The 27,371-nt window shown below is 35.7% G+C and overlaps 1 protein-coding gene across 10 annotated transcripts in view; it reads left to right on the forward strand.

Annotated features, from left to right (window-relative positions):
* The window catches only part of LOC118546233 (uncharacterized), a 567,633-nt gene that overhangs the window by 505,652 nt on the left and 34,610 nt on the right, over window positions 1–27,371 (forward strand). For all 10 annotated transcript variants that reach the window (XR_013448159.1, XR_013448158.1, XR_013448160.1 and 7 more), the window contains one exon: window positions 21,544–21,717. Coding sequence is in view for 4 of the 10 variants with exons in the window: in XM_078073052.1 (XP_077929178.1) it covers window positions 21,544–21,683 (140 nt within the window). In the remaining 6 variants the exon portion in view is untranslated. The remainder of the gene's footprint in view (window positions 1–21,543; window positions 21,718–27,371) is intronic.

The raw sequence follows: 27,371 nt of genomic DNA on the forward strand, positions 1-27,371 counted from the left end.
AGAGTCTGCTGATTAGGTGGGGTGCCCTGGCCCATCCAGTCTCTTAGAAGAAACAACATTTTGTGAAAGGCAGGCATTTTGCATTTGAATATACCAACAGAATCTAATCTGCCTTTTCGAGAGCCACTGAAAGATTTGAAGTGGAGGAAGATACATGATCATATCACTCTGGCAGCCAGACATGTGTAGGGTGGATGCAGAGGAAGAAAGATGTAGGTGAAGGAGAACAAGTCAGGGAGAATAGGTGAGAGATGATGAGATCCAGAATCAAGGGAAAATGTAAATATTTATGAAAAAAAATAATGTTAGGGTTTGGTGATCTACTTGATATAGAAGATGAAATGAGGCAATTAGGTAGGAGTTAAGTAATTTGTCCAAAGTCACATAACTTTTTTCACATCCAGCTCTTTTTACCCCAAAGTTTATGACAAACATAAACCAGGCAACCATGGGTATTTATTCATTCAATCATTGATAGTATTTATTGAGAACATACCCTGTGTAAGACATTGTGTTAGATGCTTGAGATAATGGTGCTAAGTTTAGAGATAATTATTGCTGTAGCAGGGAAATTAGCTCACTAGTATCTTATGATATTGTCCTCTAAAATCATTCCTGGAGACAGACCAGATAATCAAAGAAACCTAAATCACTCATACTCCAGCTAGATTCCTTCAGAACAGTTGCTATAATACTTTGGTATAAAGGTTTTGAAATATGTTTGACTTAAGGGAGAGCTGCCTGCTTTCTCTAAATCAGTTTATCTGTCTGTAACGAGCCCTTGGCCAGTCTCACTTGGCAGGCAGCAATATGCTGCATTAGAGGAAATTGCCACTGTTAATACTTATGGGCCCTTATAAATCACTACCTCCATGCAGGGTTTTAGACTAAGATGCGCCATTTAGGCCATTTCCCCAAAAAAGGACAATACGTCTCCTTATATTATCAATGGAAGCGATAGCCTTTCTATCCATGGCTGGCCCTGGTCAAGGAAAAAAATGCATCTGTTTTTCTTTCACTTCAAAACTATATGGTTCAATGAGTTCCCACTTGATGAATTCTTGTTTAACAGAAGGGATGAAAGAGGGATATGGTAGGATCACTTCCCAGAATTTATTGCACTCACCCATATACTCTCACAGCAAAAAAGTGGTAGAGCTCATTTAGATGAGGTCTATCCACCTCCTGATCCATGTTCTTTCCACACTACCACTAGTTACAGAGTTGAGGGTAAGTAAATCTAATGTACCAAGTTAATCATCTTTCCTCCAAATTGTCTCTACCAAGAGGTATCACAGAGAGAAGGGGTGGGGCAAAGACACACTGCAGACCAAGGAGTAAAGAAACCAAATTTTGTCACCTCCCCTGAAAGCTACAGACCCCTACACTTCACTATTGTATTTCTAACACAGGTTAACTTTAGATGTAAAAGACATGATGGTCTCCAAATACACAGTATATTGACTAATACATGATGATGTGGGGATGCATGTATTCTTGAATGGGACTTACCATATTTGCTGTGCTTTGTGAAAGATTATTACTTTCATGTTATTGTCAACTATCAATTGCTGAGTTCAGTTATGCTAAGTTCATGTTTACCTATATGCCTTCTATGAGAAGAATAAACTTTTTTTGTTTACACACACAAGAAGAATGCTAATGAACATTAAGTATTTATTTACTTTAATGAAGATTTGATATTTTTCCTCTCTTCTAAAACTTCCAAGGGCCATCCATTGTTTTCAGAAGAAAAGTTCAAGCCCCTTAGAGTGGCATGGCTCCTCAAGAATGGCCTATATAGGGGCGCCTGGGTGGCTCAGTCATTAAGCGTCTGCCTTCGGCTCAGGTCATGATCTCAGGGTCCTGGGATCGAGCCCCACATCGGGCTCCCTGCTCCGCGGGAAGCCTGCTTCTCCCACTCCCACTCCCTCTGCTTGTGTTCCCTCTCTCACTGTGTCTCTCTCTGTCAAATAAATAAAATCTTTAAAAAAAAAAAAAAAAAAAAAGAATGGCCTATATAATAGAGAGAAAGTAGACCCTCATGGTAAAGAGCAAGATCTGGAAATAGTGTGAGTTTGAGCCTGGGCTCTGCCAGGTCCCTGCTGTGTAAACTTGGCCAAGTCACTTTTTCCATCTCAGGTTCCTCATCTTTATAATGAAAAAAGTAATAATCCTACCACCTAAGGTTGTTTTGTTTGAAGATTAAATTATTATATTTAAGGTCTTGGAACAGTGCCTGACATATAGTTAATACTCAATAAGTATCAACTATTACTCTTTTTTCTCCTATATAAACTCCAAGCTCTTTTACCTAGTATTCTGGTCTAAGCTTAAACTGATTGAGTTAATGCTAGTCATTTCTAGAAATCACCATTTCTTTTTGAAACGTGAATTATTTTTAAACTCAGGAAAAGTATAGACTTTTTTCAAGAAAAGACTTTATTTGATTAAATCTTCATGTCTATAATAGAAATGTTCTTGTATTTTTGGAACTTTGCATCTTTTCTATACTTTTAACCTCCTTTTGGAATATAATAAGTTTTTCTAATACTGCTCATTGCTTCACTACTATTATTTCTATCATAACACCGTTGCTGCTATTTCTTGGGAGTTTACTATGTCAGGCATTGTACCAAGTGCTTTGTATGCATTGTCTACTTTAAGTCTTATATATATAAAAAGAAAACCTTAAGAGTATTTATTCATTCATTCAACTCATATTTATTCAGGGCTTTCTTTTTTTTTTTAAATGTTTTAAGTGTATTTTCAAAATTTTATTTAAATTCTAGTTAGTTAACATGCAGTGTAATATTGGTTTCAGGAGTAGAATTTTGTGATTCATCACTTACATACAACACCCAGTGCTCATCATAATAAATGCCCTCCTTAATACCCATCACTCATTTAGTCCATCCCCCACCCCTCCCTCCATCAACTCTCAGTTTGTTCTCTATATTTAAGAGTCTCTTACGGTTTGCTTCCTTCTCTCTTTTTTTCTTCCCCTATGTTCATCTGTTTTGTTTCTTAAATTCCACATATGAGTGAAATCATATGGTATTTGTCTTTCTCTGACTTATTTTGCTTAGCATAATATACTCCAGCTCCATCCACATCATTGCAAATGGCAAGATTTCATGTTAATGTTCTAGGCACTGAGAATGCAGTGTTTACTTAAAAAAAAAAAAATTCCTGCCTTCATGGAGCCTCCACTCTGGTGGTAACTTCTGATGCCTCATTTTAAGAAGGTATCTTTTTCCTATACAGTTCAGAGTGAGCCACCAGACCCAAAGTAATTGGATTCAAAATCCCATGCAGAGCCCCTCCTTAAGGGTGCCATTGAGCGTTTTTGGTTTTCCTCCAGTTTCTATTTCCACATTTTCCCTTCCTAACATCTTCAATTTCCTGTTTGGAGATCCCTGGAATTCTGAGGAAGTTGATTCTATCCTAGCTCCAGTGACTGAGATCTAGTCTAAGGGAAATAATCCAAGCTTTCAACTCTGCAGAGTGCAGAGATTGGTTCAGGGCTGGAGAGGTGATCTAAGCTGGTCAAATCAGAGTGTTCTCATATCTTTCCTTTACATGCGGGATAAAATTACTCTTTTTGTGGACAGCATGTATATACTGAAACTGCTTTAGCCATTTTTGCCTCCATGAGGGAACCCAGGGTGAGAATGAAATCAACTCATCAAGGAAAGCAGAGCCAAGAGAATTTTAGAGAAAAGATTGGAGTCCCAATGACACCATGAGCCTCTAGCTTAAACGATGCCTGAAGCTGTCATATTTCACATCTGTAAGATTCATGAGGCAAAAGATGCTCTTTATTTTTTAGCCAGTTTGATTTTGGTAATACGTGTTTTTACTGTTGTTTTGTTTGATTTTTAACTGAAAGCATCTTAAATGATAGACAAAGCAAAGGTCAGTGCCAGTTCCTCTCCCTACCCAACCTCATCACTTTCATCTCCCCATCATCTTTACTTATCCTTCTTTTACTCTTCCTTTTTATCTTCTCTTTCCTACTTCCCTGCTGTTTCACCCTCCCAAAATTCATATGGCTCCTATCAACACTACTGGTGGGAAACATTAACAGACATAATAATGAACTCCTGAAATATTTATTTCATAGAAAAATATGTTAAGACTGGAAGGGACTTTAAGAGATAATGTGTTCCAGCCCCTTCCATCAGGCAGATAAGCTATTACTATTCTCAGGAGGCAAATGAAGTCCAGAAATACTGACTTGCTCAAGTTAATGTCAGACTGGGGAATAAACCCCAAATCAAAGGATCAGAGAATCCCAGCACTCAGTAGCTATAAGGATTTTAGAGATCATCCGGATCTAACTCATGTATTTTGTAACTGGGGAAATAGTATTGGTGAGGGTTAGTGACATGCCCAAGGTCACAATACTAATCTGTGGCAGACCTAGGACAAACACATAAACTTTCTGAATTTCTCTCTAGTGCTATTTCCACTAAGTTGAACTACTTCTGCCTTTTTAATTTATTTTTTAAGGTATTAGCTAATTATTGAAATTAATATGCCAATACTTGAGGTTCAATTCTCATTCCAAATGGCTTGTCTATATTGCCTGATCTCTGTGAGAGATTCGTTACATAGGACTCCAGGACTCAGAAACAACTTTAACCATAAATCCATTGTTGAAATCAATCCCTTTACACATAAAGTATCCCTAACTAATTTTTAATACCTATTTTCTTCCTCTCAATGTTAACCCTCTAGCATTCATGGTGGGAGGGGATGAGACACTAAAAGCTTGCTTTTCCACGGCTGCACTTACGTGGGGCAGTCTGGATTTTTATTATAAAAGTACTTCTTTATCAACAACTACTTGGATGAGATTGTTTCTGGATTTTAAAGCTAAAAGAAACCAAGGCAGGGGCGCCTGGGTGGCTCAGTTGGTTAAGCGACTGCCTTCGGCTCAGGTCATGATCCTGGAGTCCCTGGATCGAGTCCCGCATCGGGCTCCCTGCTCGGCGAGGAGCCTGCTTCTCCCTCTGACCCTCCCCCCTCTCATGTACTCTCTCTCATTCTCTCTCTCTCAAATAAATAAATTCTTTAAAAAAAATAAAAAATAAAAAAAAAAAATAAAAGAAACCAAGGCAGGGTTTTAACATCTATAATGACAGGAAATTTCCCATGCTGCTCATCCAAACAACTACTGTTTTTCAGCCCAGGGAACTAGGGCTGGTGCCACCAACTTGAAGATCACTTAAAGTGTTTACATTTTTTTTTTAATCAAACTTAACAGCTCTTCTCTCCACTCTTTTCATCTGAGACTAATATAGCCAGAGGTCAAAGACTTACCCAACCTTCCTCCTAAATCCACAGTTCTCAATACCCTGGTCAGGGTGGGAGGAGGAATCCTTCCCTCACTAGCCTTCCTAAATGTTTTTCACACTTGGCAATATTTCCTAAGGAAACAAGTTTTAATAGCTACAATTGTATCAGCCAGTATTTTTATATTTAAAACAACTCCAAACTCTCAGTTGGATAAAACAAAGTTTTTTTGTTGTTGTTCTTTCCCCGCTTCCACACCTCCACCCATTATTCATGCTGCTTGTGTGATGTGGGTCAGCCAGAGATTCCCTTTGTGTCCTTATTGTACTTATTCACTACCCAGGCTAAATGGGAAACTTAATATTGCAGAATATTAAAGATAGGAGAGAGAGTTCTAGAAGGTTTAAATTCCGCAAATATACTCTAGTCCCAAAGTGATACATTGATCTTTCCTAAGTAAAGAGTGATACGTATATTACCGGTGTTCAAATTCATTGCTCATAGAAATGGCCACATCTAATTACTAGCAGAGCTAGAAAAAAAAGAAAAAGACACAGTGTGTGTGTAGAGTCCTACAGACCCTCGCACCAACATTTAAATTACATTATCTCTTGAAAAAGTGAGTTAACTGAGGAAGGAGGAGGAGGAGGAAGTTGAGAAGGACAAGGAGGAAGGGCATGAGGGCTAATGAATTTTAATAATTTACTTATGGGGCTTAAATGTTGGTGTTTTCTCTATCTTGCTACTAGAATACAGACTTAGTTTTTTCACTGGGAGATGGAGAAGCGCTGGGAACACACAGGGTAAATTCCAAACATCATTAAGTATCTAGTAAGGATCTTTCTGGCATGGGTCGTGCTTGTCTCTTTTTTTCTATTCTTTGCTACACTCCATCCAAATAAAAATTCTTGAGTTCTTTCTTCTTTATTACTGTTCCCTATTTTCAATAACAGTTTTATTTAATAAGCTTAGTTAATATTTTTTACACCAACTGAATGATTATATTAAAATCAGCCCACAAGGGGCAACTGGGTGGCTCAGTCACTTAAGCCTCGACCTCCCCTGAGGTCATGATCTTAGGGTCCTGGGATTGAGCCCCGAGTGGCAAGTGTCTCAAGTGTTGGCTCCTTGCTCAGCAGAGAGTCTGCTTTTCCCTCTCCTTCTGCTCTTCCACTCACTCTCTCCCTCTCTTTCAAATAAATAAATAAAATAAACTGAACTTGTCCTTTCTAACCTAATGCTTTCTTGTTTCATAAAGCTACAACTAATAAAACACTTTAGACCTTCCTAGATTATTTTTAATCTATCAAACATACTGTTTTTTGGAATATTATTTTGAAGCAGAATGGGCCCAAAGTTTATAGATAAAATCCGATACCTTCCCATCGTCAGTAAAGGTGACAATTTAAAAAAAGCTTTTTCTGGCACTCTCTTGCCCTAATGTAGACCTTTTAATCTTTGGATATCTGTTAAAAATTAAAAACAGCTGTGCAAATCATAGCCTTAGAGACAAATGATCTTATGCCAGTGAGTTATTTTCTTTAGGTGGTGCTTGGTTTTCTTGTCTGTGGATTACTGTTGGTGTCCAACTTTTCTGGTAGAATTACTGCTTTTATTTCACCTGAGCTTTAATACTGAAAATTTATTCCTGAGTTCAATTCTTAGTTTTCAAAACTAGAAGACATTTGATACGGATTGGAAGCAACCCTGTCACTTACCTCTTTCAATGTCTCATTCATACAGAAACAACCTCTTTAGTATGAGAGAAATAAATAACCAGACTCTTTAAAACTCTTGTAGTAACAGAGAACTTACTACATCAAGCTTTTAGTCCATTCTTTTTAGGAGGGACTAGGGTAGGGGCAGAGGGATTGATCATAATGTTGGAATGGGTTGAAATGTCATAATACTTACATTTAAACAAATCCATTTTTAGGTGCCTCCATGCATTAATCTTATTCCTGTTCTTTTTGTAGATATAGAACAAGTCTGAGGCCCCTTTTTTATATTTAGTCTTCACATATTTGAAGTTAGCTGCCACAGCTCCTAAGCTTTTTATTTTCTTCAACTTATGTCAGATGTTCTTCATATGAGATGGATACAGTTTTTTTTGTTCTCCTTTGGACACAGTCATTTGTCACTGTCACTCCTTAGGGCATAGTGCTACATGTGTGAATCTTCTTTTATTGGGATCTCACAAGATATGCTACATGAAGTTACTCCCCATCATGTTTGGAGTAAATGTGTCTTAGAGAAGCTGAGTAAATATACTTTCGGTAAATTTTGGTGGCCAGTCAGGAAATAATAGGTTGTCTCAATTGTTTTAAAAGTTGGTGTGAATGTAGCGTCATTTTGTGTATAAGTACACAAATGGAATATAGATAATAAGAGTCATATGTCCAAGTCTCATAAAGATGGGACCACTTTTAAAACAGAGTAATAACTCCAGTAGTCAAATGGCACTGCTAGTAATTCAATAGGCCCTTCAAAAGCAGGCATCAATTCACTCTTATGTTGAGGCTCTCCGACCCCAATATAACTTAGTTCCTCTTCTGGGTCTACTCTTCATGATGTATTCCCTTTTCTTCTACCAGAATTAACTAAACAACCATAGCCTTATAGCTACATTTCATGTCCCCAAAGGAATCTATTTGGTATATGAAATCATCATTCTCTATTGGCCAGAGCTTTTGTATCAGTGTATATTATAAGCTATGGTTCAGCCTATCAATTGTCTTTCTTTAGGTTAGATGGCCACTTGTGGGCTTATCAGGCCTGGTCCAGAGAGAGTTGGGACATGTGTTATAAAATGTGACTTCTTTTTAATAAGGAAATACCTATGGTTGTCACCTTATCAAGAGCACCAGGAACTGTGACATGGAGAGCTTTATGGATTCCTTTTTGGGATCAAAGGAAAATGAGAAGGAAAGAACTCAGCTATATACCTGGATTAACTCATTAACTGTACATGAGAATAAGACAGCTCTTCCTAGGATCTTTTCTGAGGACAACTTCCTTGAGTCTTATAATTCAGGAAGCTGCTACCAGTCAATAATGAGCTATCAATTAGAAAACCTCTAGATAAGGGAAGAGCAGGTAGAGCCATTGCCTGGTACATGAAAAACTTCATGAAGGCAGGGAAAATAAGATACTTATTAAAAAAAAAAGCGCCTAATACTTAGCACACAGTAGGTCTCAATAAATGTGGATTGGTAAAAATCCCTTAAATGAACAACCAAAGAATATCCCAGGATTGCTTTAAATAGAGATCTCTGAAAACAGCAACATAGGCATTGGCCAAGTAGGAAGCAGGAGATAAAATTCTATGGTGCCTGATTACTAAGTCAATCATTTTGATTACATAATTATTTCCTATTTTTTTAAAAGAGAAAATTCAGATAATTCAGTTACCTCAGAGCATATTCTTAAGGATATTATTTCATCTTAAGATTAAGCTTACTCTGTATTATTAAAAGTAGAACTTGAGACAATAGACTAACATAAATATAAATTTCCCCTTGAAGAATTTTCTAATCAAGTTTTTCAAAGCTGAAATCAGCATTTTAAGAGAAATGCTTTCCTTTTCAGAGGACTCTAGGGGATGTCCAAACTGACACGCATGTTACGAAATGAATCCCACCATCAAATGCCTTGTAAAGGCCTTCCTGAGTTTCAGTGATCGATTTTATTCTATCTATATTTTTATGGTTTTTGTCTACATCAGCAATGGCAAATACCTGACTCAAATACTATCAGTCCCTCTCCCATGCTCATGGTGGACATCAACAATCAATACAGCCACTGCCAGTAGAGTTGCCACTGTAGACGAAAATGCTTTGATGATGACCTTAGACTTAGCTTATATTTGATTCTGTATTCTCATTGTCCTAAATTGAGGATTTGGCAGCAATGTGGTTGAGTAGTTTTTGTTAGGTTGCTGTAGCTTCAAATACCTCTACTTCTAGCTTTTCCTGAGTACAACTCAAATTAACATTTACCATGAAATCATCAGTCGTGGTCAGTTTCCAAATTCATTTGTTTTGCTTTTCAACCTGTTTTTTCCCTACCTATATGGGGAGTATATCTTTTTGTTTCCCCTTTCAGGCTTAACTTAGTACTTTCATGAGGTAAATTAAAATTCATGTCTGGGGCACCTGGGTAACTCAGCTGGTTAAGTGTCTACCTTCGGCTTAGGTCATAATCTCCAGGTCCTGGGAGAGAACCCTTCATCAGGCTCCTTGCTCAGAAGGGAGCCTGTCTCTCCCTTTCTCTTTACCCCTCCTCTCCCCTCCATCTGTGTTCTCTCTTTCTCAAATAAACAAGATCTTTAAAATATAAATAAAATTCATATCCAAACCTCTGAAACTCAGATTTATTTCTCAGATTGTATAGTTTTTCATACAGCAGTAAACTAACGCACTATAGTTAAAAATCTCATTTAGTCCAAGGACTAAAGCAGTATTTCTGTCCAGAAACCACTTAAGCAGGGAAAAATATTCAGTTGACAAACAAGGAAATGCATTCTGATTCAATTGTCAGTAAAAAAGAGAGGTACCCGTGTAAAAGGTGTCTACTCATCAGAGAATTTTAGTGATTCCTGACCTGATCTTCCCTATTGATTACATACATGCACACCTGCTATTTATCTCCATCTGCATGTTTCATAAGAATTTGCAATCCCATATGCCCAATATGAAGTTCATCATCTTCCCCTTTTTAAACCATCTCATCATCCTGCATTTTCTATTATTCACTAACTCAGCAAACATTTACTAAGCATCCATACATGCTAGGGACTGTGCAGAATGCTGTAAATAGCAAGGGATGAACATATCTAGTTCCGGCTGTCATGAAGTTTATGCTATAATAGAATTGACCTAGAATAAGCAGTTAATTATACAAGTGATTGGTCACTAAAGTTAGAAACTGAGAATCATGCACAAGTCTTTCTGCCAATCCTAACATCTAATAAATCGCTATATTCCTCCAGATTATATTGTCTAAATTTCCTTTGAATTAGAATCTTCCCATGCATTCCAACTTTCACTGCCAGCATTCTCTCTCATCTCTCATTCTGCACCAATAAAACAACCACTGTTGTATTCTTCCTCAAACACATTTCTCACATAATCTTCACCAAATAATCTAAGGGCAAAACCCAGTTATTAAAAGCTGTATTTTTAGAATATAGTTTCCAAGATCCTTTATCCAGTCTACAAAGCTCTCCAAGATTGCCTAACATACCTATTCCTATACCTATCATTCTTTACTCTCTGTAGTTATGTTCTCACATTTTCCACACACACATATTATTTTTTTAATTTAAATTTAGTTAATTAACAGAGTGTATTATTAATTTCAGAGGTAAAGTTCAGTGATTCATCAGTCTTATATAACATGCAGTGCTCATTAAAACATGTGCCCTCCTTTATGCCCATCACCCAGTTATCCCATCCCCCCACCCCTCCAGTAACCCTCAGTTTGTTTCCTATGGTTAAGAGTCTCTTAAGATTTGCCTCCCTCTCTGTTTTCGTCTTGTTTTATTTTTCCTTCCCTTCCCCTATGATCCTCTGTTTTGTTTCTTAAATTCCACATATGAGTGAGATCATGTGATAATTGTCTTTCTCTGACTTATTTCACTTAGCATAATACCCTCTAGTTCCACCCACATCATTGCAAATGGCAAGATTTCATTTTTTTGATGGCTGAGTAACATTGCATTGTGTATATATACATAGATATATATACACTACATCTTCTTTATCCATTCATCCGTTGATGACCATCTGGGCTCTTTCCATAGTTTGGCTCTTGTGGATATTGCTGCTATAAACATTGGGGTGCAGGTGCCCCTTCAGATCACTACATCTTCGGGGTAAATACCCAGTAGTACAATTGCTGGGTCATAGGGTAGCTCTATTTTCAACATTTTGAGGAACCTCCATACTGTTTTCCAGACTGGCTGCTTTAGTTTGCATTCCCACCAACAGTGTAAGAGGGTTCCCCTTTCTCCACATCCTCGCCAACATCTGTCATTTCCTAACTTGTTAATTTTAGTCATTCTGACCAGTGTGAGGTGGTATCTCATTGTAGTTTTGATTTGTATTTCCCTGATGTTGAGTGATGTTGATCATTTTTTCATGCCACACACACATATTATATGACACTGTGACAATATCCTCTCTGCCTGAAATGCCTTTTCTATTTGGCTTCTCCAACTCTTCTTTTTTCTTTTAAGAGAGAGAAGGGTGGGAGAGGGGGAGTGGGGGAGAGAGAGAATCTTAAGCAGGTTCCATGCCAGTGCAGAGCCCAATACAGGGCTTGATCTCATGACCCTAAGATCATGACTTGAGCCAAAATCAAGAGTCAGATGCTTAACTGACTGAGCCACCTAGGCTCCCCTGTCTTCTCTATCTTAATTATCTTTTAGGACTCAAGATTTAGTTCTGAATCAGAAATTACATTATAATGCCAAAATACCTGGACACATCTCAATCATTGCACTCATCTCTTTGTATTATAATTGTATGTTTATAAATCTGACACTCTGACATAACTTTGGGATCCTTCAGGGCAAGGACTCTATCTTCATCATCCTTGGGGCCTCAGAGCCCATTTTAGAGTTTAACACGGGGTAGGCACCCTAGAAATAATTGTTTAATGTATGGATGAGTGAGTAGTCTACAAACAAGACATCCACATTTGGGGGATAAAGTACTTGTTGGTCAAAATATACCCATTTTTTATTATAATATCTGTCCTGCTAAGCCATTTAACTTACATGCATAATGAATCAAGACTTGATAGCTAGATTGTATCTAATTCAACTAATAGTAGCTATGCAGGCAGAGCTGCTTTTTGGTTAATGCAAACACTATCTGGCTAAACAATTCCAGTTGATGTTAAAATAGAACAACAACAAAAAACAGTTTTACAGCTGTTTTAATGTATCATCAAAGCTGCAGGCTATCCCACATGTTAGACAAACTGACTTGATCCACCCCACACACTGCTTTAAGTCCCAACTCCACCCTGCTTTGAATATCTTCACCAACCAGTCCAAGTTGCTCTCCACTCCTGAGTTGATCTTAAGATCTATTTTGCCACTCAAGCATATATTATTTTGATATTTATATATAAATTAACCTATCACAGATGGAATAGACCAAGTAAGAAAATCAGAGATAGCTGTTAGAGTGTCTGCTTTATTCCAGGTTCTTCAGATTGATTATTTCCAATTTTTCCAACAACACAAGAAAGTAGGCACACATCAACTCCCTTTTATAGATAATGAATACAAAAGTTAGCCAAGGGAAATAACTTTCTTAGTAATCTATAGATCAAAGCAGTGGTGCTGGGATTTGAACACAAATGTATCTTACTACAAAGTTCCCATCTTTGCCCATTTCCTTGTATGTATATGGTTTAGTTCCCTCTTTTATAACCCAGATGTACAGTAGAGGTATTGGGACCAGGTAATAAAGCTGAGAAAATTATTGAAGGCTATTGGCAATTTGATGGGTGTGAATGAAAGGAGATAATAAGAATTAGTCTAAGGGAAGAAACTACTATCAAGTCAGCCACTATATGCAGGAGACCACATATATTTATTGTATATCTTATCTAATGAATCTTCATGAAATTGAAAGTGATCTCTCCCTTTTATTTTTTAAAGATTTTATTTATTTATTTGCCAGAGAGAGCACAAGCAGGGGGAGCAGCAGCAGGAGAGGGAGAAGCAGGCTCCCCACTGAGCATGGTGCCCAATGGGGGACTCGATCCCAGGACCCTGAGATCATGACCTGAGCCCAAGGCAGACGCTTAACTGACTGAGCCACCCAGCCGCCCCTGTTATCTCCCTTTTAAAGATGAGGAAAGTATCTTGATTAAAAATCAAACAGATAATATGGTATAAGGAACTTAGATTTGTGCTCAAGTTAGTTTGACCCAAATTCCATGTTGTTCATCACTTACAACCCTCAGTAAACATTCTATACAGGTATCCATATAGATTGTGGTTGACAAAATGTCCGTCAACACAAATGGCAGTGCTACCTCATTTCTCTTCCTAAGAGTCACTCTACAACCCACCTAATTGCCTTTGGATCTCTCCACCTCTAATTATGCCTTTAGATGATTGATCTTTAGGCCAATAAGTAGTGCTTTTAAAGACAAAAATAAAAAACTATGCTGAGAACCCAATAGACTGTCCGCTAATATCCACTCACCTTTAACTTTGAGATGTAAATATATTTTCCATTTTCCTAAGAGTAAAATGATTGATTTGAAACCAGCCTCTTTGCCTAAAGAAAACAATAGTTTCTTTTTTTTCTTTTGCTTAATTTTAATTAGCACCATGATCAGAATTTCACATGGATTATTTCATAACATCTTAAATGCTATGGTTTTTTTAAATTATTGAAATATAATTGATGATGATATAAGGCTTTAGGTATATAACACATTGATTCAACAATTCTACATTACTCAATACTCACTGTCATCATATAATGTTATTATATTATCAACTAGTGCTGTACTTTTCATCTCCAAAATTTATTTTATAACTGGAAGTTTGTAACTCTTAATCCCTGTCATCTATTTTGCCCATTCCCACTGCTCTCTGGCAACCATCAGTTCTGTGTATTTGAGTCTGTTTGCTTTTTGTTTGTTACTTCATTTTGTTTTCATATTCTACACAAAAGTGAAATCATATGGTATTTGTCTTTCTCTGATTTATTTCACTTAGCATAATATCCTCAGGGTCCATCCATGTTGTCACAAATGGCAAGATCCCATTCTTCTTTACAGCTAATATTGCATTGTGTGTGTATTATAACACACACATACAATTTCTTTATCCATCTATTGACAGACATTTAGATTGCTTCCATATCTTGGCTATTGTAAATAATTCTACAAAACATAGGGCTGTATATATCTTTTCAAAATAGTGATTTTTGTTTTGAGTAAATACCCAGGACTGAAATTAGTAGATATTATGGTATTTCTAATTTTTTGAGAAACTTCCATACTATTTTCTACAATGGTTGCATCAATTTACATTCCCAACAAAAGTGCATGAGGGTTCCTTTTTCTTTTTTTTTTTTACTTCCTTACTAACACTTGTTCTTGTATTTCTTATACTAGACATTCTGAGACTAGGGTGAGATGATATCTCATTGTGGTTTTGATTTGCATTTCCTCAATGATTAGTGATGTTGAGCATCATTTATGTGTCTGCCATCTATATTCCTTCTTCGGAAAAATGTCTTTTCAGGTCCTCTGCCATTTTAATCAGATTACTTGGGATTTTGTTTTTGTTTTGGTGTGGAACTTAAAGTTCCTTACATTTTACTTTAACCTTTTATTGGATATATCAGTTGCAAATATCCTCTCCCATTCAATATAATGCCTTCTGGTTTTGTTAATGATTTCCTTTTGCTGGGCAAAAGAATTTGTTTTGATGTAGTCCCAATAATTTATTTTTTTGTTTCCCATGCCTGAGGAAACACATCCATAAATAGGTCACCAAGGTTTATGTTTAAGAGATTACTGCCTAGGTTTTCTTTTAGGAGTTCTATGGTGTCAGGTCTTACATATAGGTCTTTAATCCATTTTGAGTGTGTGTGTGTGTATGTCTGTCTGATGTAAGAAAGTTGTCTTGTTTCATTTGCATATGGCTGTCCAGTTTTCCCAACGCCATTTGTTGAAAAGGCTCTTTCTAAATTGCATATTCATGCCTCCTTTATATAGATTAATTGACCATATAGGTTTATTTCTAGGCTGTCTATCCTGTTCCATTGATCCTTTGTGTCTGTTTTTGTGCCAGTAGTATACTATTGCTTTGTAGTGTATCTTCAAATCTGGGAATGTGATACCTCCAGCTTTGTCGCTCTTTCTCAAAATTGCTTTGACTATTCAGGGTCTTTTGTGGTTCCACACAAATTTTAAGATTTGTTCTGGTTCTGTAAAGATGGTATTGGTATTGTGATAGGGACTGCATTGAATTTTTAAATGACTTTGTGTGGTATGGACATTTTAATAATAGTAATTCTTCCAATCCATGAACATGTACATCTTTCCACTTGCATTGTCTTCAAATGTCTTCATTTCTTTCACCAATGTCTTATAGTTTTCAGATTATAGGTCTTTCATTTCCTTGGTTAAATTTATTCCTCAGTATTTCTTTTTTTTTTTTTTTGGTGCAGTTGTAAATGGCATTATCTTTTAAATTTTTCTTTCAACTATTTCATTATTAATGTATATAAAAGAAACTTCTGTATATTAATTTTCTATCCTTCAACTTTACTGAGTTCATTTATTCTAATAGTTTTTTGGTGGAGCCTTTAGGATTTTCTATATATAGTATGATGTCATCTGCAAATAGTGGCAGTTTTTCTTCTTTTTGACTGATTCCTGCAGTGAGGCTTTGAGTACTGTATTGAATAAGAGAGGTAAAAGAGACTATCCTTGCTTTGTTCCTGATGTTAGAGGTAAATATTTAGCTTGTCATCATTGAGTATGATGCTAGGTATAGGTCTGTCATATATGGCTTTATTATGTTGAGGTATGTTCCTTCTAAATCCACTTTATTAAGAGTTTTTATCATGAATGAATATTGCCATTTGTCAAATGCTTTTTATGCTTCTATTGACATGGTTATATGGTTTTTATCCCTTTTTTGGTGTTAATGTGATGTATCACCATCAATTTGTGACTATTGAACCGTCCTTACATCCCTGGAATAAATCTCACTTGATCATGGCAAGTTTTTTAAATGTATTGGTGAGTTTGGTTTGCTGATAATTTGTTGAGAATTTTTTTCTGAGGTATCTTTGTCTGGTTTTGGCATCAGGATAATACTGGCCTTGTAGAATGAATTTGGAATTTTTTCTTCCATTTTTGGGGAATAGTTTGAGAAGAGTAGGGATTAACTCTTCTTTAAATGTTTGGTAGATTTCAACTGTAAAGCCGTCTAATCTGGACTTTTGTTTGTTGGGAACTTTTTGATTACAGATACAATTACGTTAGTAGTAATCAATCTCTTTATCAGTTTCTCCTAGATTTTTCCAATTTGTTGACATATAATTTGTCATAATAGTCTTATAATTCTTTGTATTTCTGTAGCATTAGTTATTCCTCCTTCATCTCTGATCATCTTTAAAAAAACTAGTACTTCGTTTCATTGTTCTTTTCTATTTCTTTTTAGTCTCTATATCATTAATTTTCTCTCCAATCTTTATTATTTCGTTTCTCTATTAACTTTGGAGTTTGTTTTCTTTTTCTAGTTCATTTAAGTGTAAAGTTGGTCTGATTGAGATTTTTCTTTTTTCTTGTGATAGGTCTGTATCACTATAAGCTTCCCTCTTTGAACGGCTTTTGCTGGGTCCTGTAGATTATGAATTTTTTTTTTTTAATTTTCTTTGGTCTTCATGTATTTTGATTTCCTTTTATGAAAGATTACATTTAGAAAAAGTATCTGACATTTTGTGTTTTAACATCTATTCTGTAATGGATATACTACATTTACTATATGTTTGTTTTTACCACTGAAATTTTTTCCTTTAATAATTTTCTTTTAGTTATGGCCTCTTATTTGCACTTAAAGAATTCCCTTTACCATTTCTTGTAAGGCTGGATGGTGATGAAATCCTTTAACTTTTGTCTGCAAAATTCTTTCTCTTTCAATTCTGAATGATAACGTTGCCAGGTAGGATATTCTTGGTTGTAGGTTTGTTAGTTTTCCCAGCACTTTGAATATACTGTGTTACTTCATTCTGGCCTGAAAAATTTCTGCTAAAAAATCAGCTGATAGCTTTATGTGGTGTCACGGTATGTAAGTGTTATCTTTTGTCTTGCTGCATTTAAAATGCTCTCTTTAGCCTTTCTGCCACTTTATTACTAGTCTTGGTGTGGACCTCCTTAGAATCTTGTTTGGGGCTGTCTGTATTTTCTGGATCTGGATGTCTATTTCTTTTCCCATGTTAGGAAAGTATTCAGCTGTTATTTCTTCAAATAAGTTTTCTGCCCTTCTTCTACTTCTGGGATCCCTGTAATGTAAATATTATGCTTGATGTCCCAAAGTTCTTAACCTATTCTCATTTTTTATTCTTTTTGCTGTTTAGCTTAGTTGTTTTCCACTACCCTCTCTCCCAGATTGCTGATTCATTCTACAACCCCTAATCTGCCATGATTCCCTCTAGTCTATTTTTCATTTCAGTTATTGTATTCTTCAGCTCTATCGCTTTGTTGAAGTTCTGAGTTCATCGACTCTTTAGTTGATTGTGGTGAGTATCTCTAGGAGCATTATTTGAACTCTTTATCAGGCATATTGCTTATCTTTGTTTCATTTACTTTTATTGTGATTCATTTACTTTTACTGTGATTTTTGTCTTTTTCTTTCATTTGAGGCATATTCCTTTCTCTTCATTTCATCTGTTTATGTATTAGGTAGGTGAGCTTGTTTCCCCCCCTCCTACTCTTTTTGATATGGCCTTCTGTCTACACATGGCTGTGAAAGATCTGTTCTATGTATTCAGGTCATTTTCAGAGTTAGTTGTATAGATGTAGCTGTTATCTCAGTGTGTCCTTGGGATGAGTAAGTGCAGGATTTTACTATTCTGCCATCTTCCTGCTTTCAAGGCTATATTGTATATACTATTTATGTACTCATTTTACAAATGAGAAAACTGAGCCTTTGCATGGTTAATATATCTTGCTGCTGGTATACAACTGATAATCCAGAAGGTTTGTTATAGAAGTAATACAACCCCTTAGCCATGTTAATGAAGAAGAAACAGACATTAAACAGCTTCTTGTTAACTAGACATTTTAAAAATCAGGATACTATCTAGCATGTATAAGAATTTGGACATATGGACCAAGGAAAATGTAATAAATAGAAAATATTCTTTGATATACTAAAATGAATGGATTATTGCAATCCAGTTTAGCAAAACATTTCATTCTAGCCATTGAGATTTCCCAAGCTGCTGTGGCAGGGTATCTGTCTCTGTAAAAATCAAATGAGATTTTATGTTAATACACTTTGTAACAAGTTGTACCCTAACAGAAATTTAAGAAATTATTAGAAGATATATAGGTGAACCTCAGTTGACCTGAGGAGACCTTGACTTTTCCTTATGAAAGATTATATTTAGAAAAAGTATCTGACATTTAGAAAAAAGGAATTGTGTAGTTGATATAAAGAAGTGTATTAAGTAATTGACTCTGGTAGGAATTTATGAACAATTTGGCAGTGAGCAGAGAATCTTACCAAAATTACCTAATGAATTATGATTTTACTTTGGCAGATCAGTAAGATGCTTAAAATCATTTCAATCATATATATATATCCATTTCTCTACCACTAGCTGACAGATAGATGTATAATATTTTCATGATATTAGGGTAGCCTTCTATATTGTTAATGACATAGAGATAGAGAAATATTGCATTAGTATTTTTGTTATTTTTAGTAATATCTGTGCAACAGAATTTTACAAATTATGGTCTTAAGTGCAATTTCTTTTTGAGTAGTAACAGGTTTATCACACTATTGTAATCCAAGTATATTCCCAAGCCAGCCATTGAGGATGAGAAAAAGATGGGATCTAAAGACTCAAAGCCAAGTTGAGAGAAATGTCAGAAACTATGGTCCTGAATCAGAGACTTTCTAGTTTTAGTTTCAGATTGACTATTACTGAGACTAGTTTTTCTTCCCCCCGCCCCAGTTTGAGATATATAATATTAAGATGTACAATACTAGCTTTTCTAAAATATGTTCTCTATTTGAAGTCTACTTTCTCATATTTAACATTAATACATTGCACACAGACACTACATACTGTATTACAAACTCTGCATAGACAAAGACTATATTTTGTTTTTTGTTTTTTGTTTTTTTTACTTATTCATTCAGTAAATCTTTCCTTGTCCTCTTCTCTGCATTAGGCAAAGTTCTGGATTTCAAATGATTTGCAACTTAGTAGGGGAGGCTTAAAAGTAAATAGACCTAAGACAAAATGACCCATGCTCAGATCACAGCTGTGTGGTGGAGAGGGCATGCGGGAGAGAGTGTATGAAAACTGTGCTAAAGAAAAGGTTTTCTGGGTGAGAGGACTAGTCCTCATAAATATTGGGAAATGAGGTTTAAGCATTTCAGTAAAACCCACAAGATAGGATGCATATAAGAAAATGTGGTCAGAAATTAGACTGGAAAGTCAGCAGCTAGATCCTGAACTGATTCAGATGTCATATTAGGAGTTTGTGCTTTATCCTAGATGAGACAGAGCAATTGAAAATATAAGACAGAGACTGACAGACTAAGTTTTAGAATGATCTCTCTTGTACCAGAGTGGAGGGTATATTGGAAAGATACAAAGAAAAGGAATGGGAGTCTACAGGAGAGATTAAAAAGGAGAGGAATAGAATCTCAACATACTTACAATTAGAACTGATGTATCTTGAATGTGGTAGTAGGAGGGTGAATAATTCAATTTTTACTTGCTCAAGGTCTAACCTCATGCTTGACACATTGAAATCACTCAACAAGATGTTCATAGAATGAATGAGTAGAAAAGTAAACAAAGCCTAAACACCATCATTACTATCTCATTATCATCAATATCATTGACTGGATGCTTATTAGGCACCATGCTTTTGTTAAGTTATTCAAATATATTAACACACATTGGATACTCACAATAACCCTATGTGATGGGTTCTATTATATTTCCGTTTTACAGATGAGAGAACTGAAGCTTGCTAAAGTTACTAAGGGGAAGGTTCATACCTTGAGCCTCAGAAGTGTAAATGGAAAATTTTTTATCTCTTGTAATATTTTAGAAATATGGTCAACTAATCTTTGACAAAGCAGGAAAGAATATACAATGGAAAAAAGACAAGTCTCTTCAATAAATGGTGTTGTGAAAATTGGAGAGCCACATTCAGAAGAATGAAACTGGATCATTCTCATACCATATGCAAAAATAAACTCAAAATGGATGAAAGACCTAAATGTGACCTAGAGGAGAACACAGGCAGTAAACTCTTCAACCTTGGCCACAGCAACTTCTTGCAAGACTCATCTCTAAAGGCAAGGGAAACAAAAGCAAAAATGAACTAGTGGGACTTCATCAAGAATAAAAGCTTCTGCACGGCAAAGGAAATAGTCAACAAAACTAAAAGGCAACCTGTGGAATGGGAGAAGATATTTGCAAATGACATATCAGATAAAGGGTATCCAAGATCTGTAAAGAATTTCTCAAACTCAACCCCCCAAAAACAAATAATCTAGTCAAGAAATGGGCAGAAGACATGAACAGATACTTCTCCAAAGAAGACATACAAATGGCCAATGTACACATGGAAATGCAAATCAAAATCATAAGGAGATACCACCTTATACCAGTTAGAATGGCTAAAATTAACAAGACAGGAAACAAATGTTGGTGAGGATGTGGAGAAAGGGGAACCCTCTTACACTGTTGATGGGAATGCAAGCTGGTACAGCCACTCTGGAAAACAATTAAAAAAGTTAAAAATAGAGCTACCCTACAACCCACAGATTGCACTACTGGGTATATACCCCAAAGATACAGATGTAGTGAAAAGAAGGGGCACCTGCATCCCAATGTTCATAGCAGCAATGTCCACAATAGCCAAACTATGGAAGGAGCTGAGATGTCCTTCAACAGATGAATGGATAAAGAAGATGTTTCATATATACAGTGGAATATTACTCAGCGATCAGAAAGGATGAATATCTACCATTTACATCAACATGGATGGAACTGGAGAGTGTTATGCTAAGTGAAATAACTCAATCAGAGAAAGAATTATTATATGGTTTCATTCATATATGGAATATAAGAAATAGCACAGAGGATCATAGGGGAAGGGAAGGAAATCAGAGAGGGAGACAAATCATGAGAGACTCTTGACTCTGGGAAACAAACTGAGGGTTGCAGAAAGAGAGGTGGGTGGGGAAATGGGGTAACTGGGTGATGGGCATTAAGGAGGGCATATGATGTGATGAGCACTGGGTGTTATATGCAACTAATGAATCAATGAACACTACCTCAAACTAATGATGTACTGTATGTTGGCTAATTTAATCTAAATAAAAAAGAATTTAAAAAAAACAAAAATGACATGTATCCACTGTTCTTTGAATTTAACAATGCTATTTAAGAACTAGTATTAATTTTTAAGGAGATTGCCTTCTATATTTTACAGAGTATTCCAGACATTATTGTCAGAGAAGAGTCAAGTTGGAACTTCATGGAAGATCAATGGAACTATACTCCAGTACAAGCCTTGAAACATTGGAAAATATAACCAGCATGAAAGAAAGCAATGTTTCTTTTCATCTGTGAAAATCAACTCACAGAAACAAAAACTAGGAAAAAGGTAACATGGTGCTTTGCATTCAGTTACTCCAAAGTCACTAAAAATAACATAAATGATGCATTTTTTTTCTTCTCCATAATGAATGGCCTACGTGTATTTGATAATTGTATATGGCTGAGAATAATTTAATTGAAAATGAACTGTGGCAGGGCTCCTGGATGGCTCAGTCGGTTAAGCGTCTGCCTTTGGCTCAGGTCATGATCCTAGGGTCCTGGGATCGAGCCCCATGTCAGCGAGCCTGCTGCTCCCTCTCCCTGCCACTGCCCCTGCTTGTGCTCTCCGTCAAATAAGTAAAATCTTTTTTTTTTTTTTTTTTAAAGGAAAATAAACTATGGCTTTGCTTTTTGTAAATGCAGGGATCTTGTGTTTCTCATTGGTTTATTATGTCTTACCAGGCCTTGCCACCATGAAGAGAGGAAGCCCCTCAGCACTTGAGACCCCTTGGATTTTCTTAACTGACATCATAAATGTCAACAATTCAGGGGCAATTTGATGTTCCTTTTTTATTTTTTAACTCCATATTACTGAAAAATAATTCATCATCATTACCATCTTATCACAATTCCTGTAATCTTTATAATGTTTGAGAATCTACAAAGCAGTTTCATTTACAGGTTGAAAAAGTATTTCTTTATTGTCTATGAAATACAAAACTCAGAGAAGTTAAGTGACTTCCCTAGACTGCATATTTGAAGAACCAGAGTTTGTACCTTAGAATCTAAGCACAATATTTTTCCACTAGTAAGTGCCTACCTAAAGACCTAAAAAATATCACAATATACATGCCTTTAAGACACCTGAGGAAGGTAGCCAAGAGGAATGGGACTTTATTACAATAAAAATATTTTAAATTAAATATTTAAGATGTTTAATATTTAATGCCTGATAAATCAGCAGTGAGCAATAATGATAAGAAACTACAAATCAAAGGTGGTGGGTGGGATGCCTGGGTGGCTCAGTCAGTTAAGCCTCTGACTCTTGTTTTTGGCTCAGGTCATGATCTCAGGATCTTGGGATGGAGGCCCACATTGGGCTCTGTGCTCAGAAGGGAGTCTGCTTCTCTGCCTCTTCCTCTGCCTCTGCCCCTGCCCCTTCTCCCCCCACCATTTGTGCATGCACTCTCTCTTTCAAATAAATCTTTTATAAAGGTGGTGGGCAAGGAAAGATACAGAAGATTCAGTACAGCAAGCTAAATGATATGGCTCCTTACCTGCTTCCAGACATTAGGAACAGTACTAAAGACAAGCTAGCAGATTCAATCCCAAGAATTAATACTACATGCTTCCAAATTGGAAAGAAGGCTGGTAATCAGGCAGTCCTAAGATGATGTCAAGTAGTATTCCATTAAGGTATAGTATATAGTTGTTTTTTCTTTTTTCAATTTTTTATTGTGGTAAAACATACATAAAATTTACCATAACTGTTTAAGTATAAACTTCTGTAGTATTAAGTACATTCATATTGTAGTATAACCATTACTACCATCCATCTTCAGAATGCTTTTCATCTTGTAAAACTGAAACGCTATACCCGTTAAACCATAACTCCCACTTCCCCCTCTCTCATCTTCTGGAAACCACCTCTGTCTCAATGGTTTTGACTACCCTAGGTACCTCATAAAAATTTAATCATACAGTTTGTCTTTTTGTGACTGGCTTATGTCTTCAAGTTTCATCCATGTTGTAGTATGTTCCAGAATTTCTTCTTCAAGGCATATAATATTTCATTGTACATATATACCACATTTTTTTATTATCTGTTGTGATGGACATTTGGGTTTCTTCCCTGTTTTAGGTATTGTGAATAATACTGCTATGAATATAGGTGTCTTAGTCAGCTTGGGCTGCTGTAGCAAAATACCACAAGCTGGGTGGTTTAAACAATAGAAATTTATTTCTCACAGCGTTGGAGGTGGGGAAGTCTGATATAAAGTTGCTCACAGGTTTTCTTAGTGGGAACCTCATCCTGGCTGGCTATATGCTCACATGACCTTTCCTTATTGCATGTGCAGGAAGAGAGATCAATTTTGTCTCTTCTTATCAAGGCACAAATTCCATCATAAAGTCACTACCCTCATGACCTCTAAACCTAGACATTGATTTTAATTCTATTGGGTATTTACACAGAAGTAAAATTGCTGGATCATATGGTAATTCTATAATACTGTTTTCCACAGAGGCTGTACCATTTTACATTCCCACTAAAATTGTATGAGGGTTCTAATTTCTCCACATCCTTCCAACACTTGTTTTCAGTTTCTTTGATAATAGCCGTTCTAATGGGTATGAGGTGGTATCTCATCATGGTTTTGATTTGCATTGCCCTGATGATTAATGATGTTCAATATCTTCATTTGCTTAGTGGCTACCCATATATCTTCTTTGGAGCAATGTCTATTCTTTTGCCCATTTTAAAATTGGGCTGTTTTTATGTTGTTGATTTTTAAGAGTTCTCTATATATTTTTGAATATTATTCCCTTCATGGGTATATTATTTGTAAACAGTTTATCCTATATGTTGTCTTTTCACTGTTGATAATATTCACTGATGCATATAATTTAATTTTCAAGAAACCAAATTTTTTCTTTTGTCATATCCAAGAAATTACTGTTAAATCTGTCATGAAGCGTTGTCCTGTTTTCTTCTACAAGTTTTATACTATTATTAAATTTTCAGTTAATTTTTATATATGATGATAGGAAATGATCCAACTTCATTCTTTTACATGTGGCTATCCAGTTTTCCTAGAACCATTAAAGAGATTGTCCTTTCCCCCATCGAATGAGCCCTGTTACCTTTGTCAAAAATTACTTGATCATATATGTGAGGATTTATTTCTAGGCTATTCTATTCCATTGGCCTTCATGCCAGTACCACATTGTTTTGATTACTATAGCTTTATAGTTTTGAAATCAGGAAGTACAAGTTCTCTAACTTTGTTGTAGGCTATAGGGGAGAGTTTGCAACAATGTCTGCCTGTTTCTGAACCTCCATGATCAGAAGCAGCAATCAGTGATCAGTACACAGATCCTTGATTTTTTGAGGATATGATCTTTATTGCCCACCCAGGCCCCATAGGCTACATGTAATATGCTCCTAAAATATGTACACAGTTTCCTACCACAGGGCTGAGACAAGAGCTCATTTTGGCTGAAATTAACCACAATTTTTGGTCCAAGCCTCTCCTTGGAATTTGCAAGCCTTCAATAGATTCCAGAGTTCCAAAATGGTTACATCAGAATCTTCTTCTAGCGTAATTATTGTCTAGGTGGGAAGACTGAGTCCTGAGGCTTCCTACTCTCATCTTCCTGGAATACTCCTCCTCTAGCATATACTTCTAAAATTCACATCTTGTTAATGGTCATGCTGGTTGTTTACAAGTCTATAGTTATCAGGAATAAGACAAGTTGTGTACAAGAATTTTCCTAAGAGGACTTATTTTCATTTATCTTAAATATCTAGGAGTATAATTACTGCATTAGGTCATGCACATTTAACTTTGTGATTGTATGCACTCACCAAGAGTGTATGAGACTTCTACTTGCTCCTAAAATTTGTATGTTTTCATTCAAAAGTATATTCTATTTTCTCTTGTGAACTTTTTGACCTATGGATTATTTATAAATTGTTTAATTTCCAAATATTTTAAGACATCTTGCCGCTACTTTGTTTTTACTTAAATTCCAGTTAATTAACATACAGAGTAACATTAGTTTCATGTGTACAATATAGTGATTCAACACTTCCATGCAACACCCAGTGTGCATCACATATGCACTCCTTAATTTCATCACCTATTTAATGTATCCTCCCCCTCCACCCCACCTGCATTCTGGTGATCATCAGTTTGTTCTCTATAGTTAAGAGTCTGTTTTTTGGTTTGCTTCTTTTTTTTCCCTTTGCTCATCAATTTTGTTTCTTAAGTTCCACATATCAGTGAAATCATATGGCTAATAATTTCTAATTTAATGCTTGTGATATGGAATATTCTCTGTTTTAATCCCTTAAGATTTGGGACTAGTTTTATGTGCAGGCATATGGTGTACTGCAGAATATATATATTATTTCATACACCAAGAAATTAATGTAATGTTCTAAACATGTCAATGAGGACAAGTTGGTAATATTGTTTAGCTCTTATGCCATCATAGCTGATGTTCCCCCAAATTTCTTCTCCCAATTTCTTATTATAAATTACTGAGAAAAGGTTTTTAAAATCACCAACTATAATTGCAGATTTTCTATTATTCTCTTTAGTCCTATCAGTTTCTTTTTCATGTATTTTGAAACTATTATTAGATGAATACACCTTTGGAATTATATGTTTTTGATAGATTTATCATTATGAATTCCCCTTTTTTTCTCTAGGAGTACTCTTTCTCTTGCAGTTGACTTTGCCTGATATTAATATAGCCCCATCATCAATTTTACAAATAATACTTATAATGTATATTGTTCCATACCCTTTAATTTTCAACCAATCTATGACTTACAGGAAGCAAATGGTTGGGTCTTCTTTTCTATCCAACTTGAAAATCTCTTTTTAATGTTTAGTGTATTTACATTCAGTATAATTATTTCTATGGCTGAGTTTGAGTCTAGTGCTTTAGAATTTTGATTTTCAGTTGGCCTATTACAGGTCCATCTGCTTGTGGTTGAATCAAATATTTTAACATTTCAATTAATCTTTCTTCTTGTGTTTAGCTATACTTTTTTTGGTAAAGCTCTAGAGATTACATTATAAAATTTTAACTAAGGTCATTTATGTCCAATATTGTTTTACCATTTGTAGGTTTTTTCATGTGTTTTACTTATACATGGACTATAAACCACACTATTTATTAGTATTACCTAATACTAACAAGTTCTCTTGTAGAAATTTAAAATCTATTTCTTACCATTCTTCCTGAAGTTTGGGACATTTACTTGGTATTATTTCTCCTCAGCCTAATAGACATCTCTCAGCTTTTCTTTTAGTGCAGGTCTGTGAAAGACAAATTCTTTCAACTTTTAGTTTGTCTTAAAATGACTTTAGTGTTACCTCTTTTTTAGAATATTTTTTACTGAATATATTTAGTTTCCTTCTTTTGCTCTATAGACCTTGTGTTAAATATTAGAATGAAGTACATTAAAATCATTTTGGCATCTTGAAGAAGGAAGAAGTCATTTGATTGTTCAAAGTAAGATTTATGGAGAAGACAGGGTTTGAACTGAGCATTAAAAAAAAAACAACTAGAAAATTAGGGTCAATATAACACACTGGGAAGGATCTTCTTTTAATTCAACTCTCAAGCTGGGGCTCTCTACTCTTTATGTACTTCTTTCCAAGGAAAGGGGAGAAATAGGTATGACTGTGAAGATAGCACATCAGGTAGAGCATGACATTCATTGAATCACACTGAAGTTACCGCATTGAAAAGGGAATATAGGTCCTGTTTCACTCTCCTGAACTCTCTGGCATTCTGTTATTATTAATATTGCATTTCTAACAGTATGGAGGTGCATCAAAAAGTTAAAAATAGAACTACCCTACAACCCAGCAATTGCACTACAAGGTATTTATCCAAAGGATACAAACATAGTTATTCAAAGGGGCACATCTACTCCAATGTTTATGGTAGCACTGTACACACTAGCCAAACTATGGAAAGAGC

The sequence above is a fragment of the Halichoerus grypus genome, chromosome 5 (genome assembly GCF_964656455.1).
Source record: "Halichoerus grypus chromosome 5, mHalGry1.hap1.1, whole genome shotgun sequence".
Taxonomy (NCBI): domain Eukaryota; kingdom Metazoa; phylum Chordata; class Mammalia; order Carnivora; family Phocidae; genus Halichoerus; species Halichoerus grypus.